This window comes from Tilletiopsis washingtonensis (assembly GCF_003144115.1).
Source record: "Tilletiopsis washingtonensis strain MCA 4186 unplaced genomic scaffold FA09scaffold_12, whole genome shotgun sequence".
NCBI classification, from domain to species: Eukaryota; Fungi; Basidiomycota; class Exobasidiomycetes; order Entylomatales; genus Tilletiopsis; species Tilletiopsis washingtonensis.
In genome coordinates, this window is record NW_020312009.1 from 426,175 (window position 1) to 430,690 (window position 4,516).

The window sequence follows — 4,516 nt, forward strand, 5'->3', positions numbered from 1 at the left end:
TCTTCCCCAGCTCGATGCTGTCTCTCGCGGGGGTGACCGAGGTTGCCCCATCACTGCAGCGTCGGGCCACATGCCCGCCCGGGTATAACGGGGCCCGCTTTCTACCCTTTGCCAGCCTCTCGCTGCAGCTTGCCCTTCTCTGCGGATCATTCTCCCCACGCTCTCAACCCATGTCGCACGTAGATGCCACTCACATAGCCCGCGGTGACGCCTGCGCCGGCCAGTACGAGAGTGGCGGGCAGGAGCACCTTGAACCTCTTCTTCTGTCCCCTCTTTGTCGTCTCGCACACGGCATACGTAAGCAGCAGGCTGGTGTAGATCATGGGCAGTTCGTCGAGCAGCTGAGCCTCGTGCTTGAGCGTCATGTGGAAGAGCAAACTGCCGATGCCAATGAGCGCAATGCCGAGATTGACGAGGAGGAAGCGCAGAGGTAAGTCGTGCGCCAGGCAGCTGCGCGCGCCGTAGAGGGCCAGAGCTAGGAAGAAGAGGTTGGAAATCGTGTTTGCCGGCTCGGCTATGTAGCGCGTCCAGCGATACTAAGAAAAGGCGCGTGCGGAGGCTGAGCCGGCAGATGCAGAAGAGGAGAAGTGAGGGGGGGGGGGGGCGACACGCACTTTTTCTTCACACCACAGCAAGGAAGAAGTGATGTCGCCCCAGTAGCCGTGCGTGGGCAGCGGGCGCTGCTCCAGGAAGGCCATCGTGGTGCGCGCCGGGGGGGTGCGGGGGTGCGGTGCAAAGTGGGGAGGGAGGCGGGCGCGCGGCGGTGGGGCGGGTCCGGGCGAGCGGCGAGCGGGGGCCAGGGCAGAGGCCAGCGCTGCGGTGCGCTTTTTGCTGAGTGGGGATGCGACGCAGTGGATGTGGATGTGACGGGTGGTGACGGTGGTGCTGAAGCAAAGGCTCCTCGCTGTCGTGCGCAGCCAAAGTGCGCGCCGGTTCGCAGCTCCGCGGCTTGAGAGGCCAACGTGGAGGTCACCCGCTGCTGCCGGCACTCTACTCGCGATTTCTGTGAGTTGATTTGCCAGCGCGGCGTTGCGAGCACGCTCGCTCCAGATAGACTCTTACTTCAGACTTGGCGCCGCGGAAGGGGGGGGGGGGGCTTCTATTGAGCCAACCAGACGCATGCTGTGATCAAAGCAAGCCAGGCTTGACGGCGCATCGAGCCACCTGATGCAGCCTGGCACTCTGACTGCCACGTCGCACGGCGAGCCAGTTGAGGTCTACTTCTGGCGTGGCAGACGCAAGCCATCGCAGAGCAGCGAGGTGCGCTATACATCTCTCTCTCTCTCTCTCTGAGCTGCACACTGCGCAACTGTCGTGCGCCTAAACGAGGCGCAAGAACTGCACCAACTCAACATCAGAACGACAAGCCCTTGGTGCTGCTTCGCAGTGGGGCCAGCAAGATCGCAGCGCGCGCCCTGCTGCGCCTCGTCGCACAAGGTGGGCCTCGCTGCACTGGGTCTCCTTTCTCTGGTGCGCTAGCATTTGCTGTCCCGCGCAGCAGCAGCCCGCTTGCAGAGCGCTTAGGCGGTCTGGCCATTCATATGGTCAATGCCGCGGCTTGCGGCAAGCGGCGCGGCGAGAGAGGGCATCTCCGTGCTCGCCCCCCCCCCCCCTGTGAGAATCTCGAAAGTGGAGCAGGCGGCCGTCTCCGCCGGCGCTCGGCGCAGGAAGCGCGCCGAGGCCGGCACGCGCGCCTCTTTCCCTGTCACGCGCGCCGCTCCGCCAGAAGAAGGTCGCTGCGCAGGTGCAGCGCTCGACGTCGCTGCCGATTCCGTCCAAGTTGCGCTCCCAAGGCGTATCTGTTGATCGTCAGCATGCAGGGAGAAAGATCTGCAAACTGGGCTGCACGCAGGCGTCGTGCATCTTCGAGCCTGCCCTGTGCTCTGCCTCGACGAGAAGGCAGCGCTCAAGGCCTCGGAAGAGGGGCCACGGCCGACAACTGCTGGAGGTGCCTGCGACTGCAGTGCGTCCCACGCCCCTGGGCGCGCGCGCTGGCAGCGCTGCTCCCACAGCAGAGCACAGCCAAGTCGAGCTGGAGCAGAGGGCAGCAGGTGCGGCAGAACCAAGCCTTTTTCTCCTTTGGCCGCACATCCACAAGCCAGCCTTCTCTCCAGCGGCACGGCAGGCAGGCCCCCACGAGAAGACAAGCCTCTCAGGGCAAGGCAGGATGCGTGAGATGGCGGCCGCGAGCACGTGTCTTGTGTGGAGGCGTGCGATCGGCGCGCGCGAAGCATGGCGCGCCGCGCGCGGCGGGGCACACGGGCAAAAGCGGGCGGGCGGGCGAAGCGGGCGAGTCGCGCCTCTTGTCTCTCACCTCGGCGCCGGGCGCGGCTGCAGGCTGCGGGTGCGGCTGGCGCGCGCCGGAGAGAGCCAAGCGTTGCCCCCGCACCGCCGCTCCGCACCGGCATCGGAGCGGGCGTCGGGTGCGGAGCACGCGCTGCGCCGCGCGCGCGCACGCCGCACGACGACAGACGGTGGCCGGTGCGCTCGCTCTCTCTGCGCCGCCCGGCAGCCGGTGGTCGGGGTGCGCCAGCGCGCGTGACTGCGAGCCAGCAGCGCGGCAGGCTTGGCCTTGCCTTGCGTTGACTCGCAGCGTGGCTCTCGCCGGTGCCCGACACTTCGCTCTTCCTCTCACCCCTCATCACCCCGCGCTCGCCCTTGCCGCATCAAGGCCACCCCACCACCCCCGCTCCACTCCCCACTCCCGCGTCGCCAGCCATGTCAAAGACGAACAACAACAAGGCCAAGGTGGCGCCCTCGACGCACCTCATCGCCGGCGGCATCGCCGGCTTTGCCGAGGCGTGTACTTGTCACCGTGCGTATTGTGTGCATGCTGGGGGCAAGCTAGTGGGGGGGGGGACTGCTGCGTGGGCCGCGTTTGCGCATGCTTGTCCTGCGCTGCTCGCGGCGTGTAAGGCTTGGCTTCAAGTGCCTTTGCGACGACGGGCTCTGTGTGTGTAAGCCCCCGCTTCATGCCGTTCTCGACGGCGTAGGCTGCGAACAGGGCCGCTTGCGGCGGCGGGGGGGGGGCGGGCAACTGCGTCTTTGCCCGAGTGTGCAACGACTGAGGGTTGGCGATGTGTGATCTCTCTTGCTTCTTCTCCATGCCCAGCCCGATGTTTGCTTCCAGCGGGCTGCCCAGCTTGTTAGCTCTGCTTCTTATTCCTGTGTGGCATCATTCCTCACCCCTCCCCTCAACCAGCGCTCGACACCATCAAGGTGCGCATGCAGCTCTCGCGCCGCGGCAAGTCGAGCGGACAGAAGCCGCGCGGCTTCTTCGCCACGGGCGCCTACATTGTCAAGCGCGAGACGCCTTTGGGGCTCTACAAGGGGCTCGGCGCCGTCGTCACGGGCATCGTGCCCAAGATGGCCATCCGCTTCATGAGCTACGAATACTACAAGAACATGATGGCAGACAAAGCGACGGGCGCGACGAGCAGCAAGGGCATCTTTGTCGGTGAGGTCTTGGCGCAGAGAGAGGCGGCAGTGCAAGCGTGGGAGAGCTGACCGTTCTTGGCTGTGTGCAGCCGGCCTGCTCGCTGGTACGACCGAGTGAGTCTCGCTGCAGAGCTTTGAGGCGGGGGGGGGGGGCGCATGTTGCGAGATGGGTTGCGTGCTCCGGGCAGGCTCTGTTGCGTTTTTTTCCTTTGCAAGCCCGCACTCTTCCCCCCCTGCTGACACTCGCAAACAAGGGCCGTGGCAGTGGTGAACCCGATGGAAGTCGTCAAGATCCGTCTGCAGGCGCAGCAGCACTCGCTCGCCGACCCTCTGGAGGTGCCGCGCTACCGCAATGCCGCCCATGCGCTCTACACCATCGTGCGAGAGGAGGGCTTCATGACGCTCTACCGCGGCGTCGCCCTCACGGCCGCACGACAGGCGACGAACCAGGGTGCGTGAGAAGTGGGGTTCAGCCTGGACCAAAAGACGGAGGGGGACAGGCACCACGCAGAGAGCTACGCGGCAGAGAGGCGCAGAGAGTGGCGCGTGTAGTTTCGTAACAGCCGCATCGCAAGAGCAAAAGCTGACTCCTCTCTCTCTCAGCCGCAAACTTTACGGCGTACCAAAAGATCAAGGACTGGGCGCAGAGCTACCAGGGCACGACGGAGCTGCCTAGCTGGCAGACGGCCGGCATTGGTCTGATTTCCGGTGCTCTCGGTCCCTGTACGTTGTTTCTCCTTGTCTCCCCTTTCTGGCCTCTATCCCTCGCTGACGTCTCTCCCTTCTTGCGCAGTCTCCAACGCCCCGTGCGTGCCTCCCCCCTCGACCCTTGCTGCGCTGCTCAACTCCTTGCGCTGACGCTGTGACGCCCCCCCTGCCCGTTAGCATCGACACTATCAAGACGCGCATCCAGCGCGCGAGCCGCGTCGAGGGCGAGACGGCGCTGAGCCGCGTCATGAAGGTGGCGGGCGAGATGTTTGCGCAAGAAGGGCCGTCGGCCTTCTGGAAGGGCATTACGCCTCGTGTGGCGCGCGTCGCTCCTGGTGCGTTCTTTCGGCTTTGTGCCCCCCCCCCCCCC

At 65.6% G+C, this 4,516-nt stretch overlaps 2 protein-coding genes across 2 annotated transcripts in view; one reads left to right on the forward strand and one right to left on the reverse strand.

Annotated features, from left to right (window-relative positions):
* Positions 1 to 12: 12 nt before the first annotated feature.
* Positions 13 to 698, reverse strand: FA09DRAFT_346214 (aPHC-domain-containing protein; the record flags this gene model as incomplete). The annotated part of the gene is made up of 2 exons (XM_025744734.1): positions 13 to 536; positions 615 to 698. 2 exons carry the CDS (start codon positions 696 to 698, stop codon positions 147 to 149), a joined length of 474 nt encoding a protein of 157 aa, XP_025597943.1. The 3' UTR covers positions 13 to 146.
* A 1,957-nt stretch (positions 699 to 2,655) lies between these two features.
* The window catches only part of FA09DRAFT_343471 (mitochondrial carrier), a 2,623-nt gene continuing 762 nt past the window's right edge, over positions 2,656 to 4,516 (forward strand). Inside the window, exons 1-7 of the mRNA XM_025744603.1 lie at positions 2,656 to 2,815; positions 3,203 to 3,457; positions 3,528 to 3,552; positions 3,693 to 3,889; positions 4,042 to 4,161; positions 4,232 to 4,244; positions 4,324 to 4,481. Coding sequence (XP_025597944.1) covers positions 2,719 to 2,815; positions 3,203 to 3,457; positions 3,528 to 3,552; positions 3,693 to 3,889; positions 4,042 to 4,161; positions 4,232 to 4,244; positions 4,324 to 4,481 — 865 coding nt within the window. The 5' untranslated portion in view covers positions 2,656 to 2,718. The remainder of the gene's footprint in view (positions 2,816 to 3,202; positions 3,458 to 3,527; positions 3,553 to 3,692; positions 3,890 to 4,041; positions 4,162 to 4,231; positions 4,245 to 4,323; positions 4,482 to 4,516) is intronic.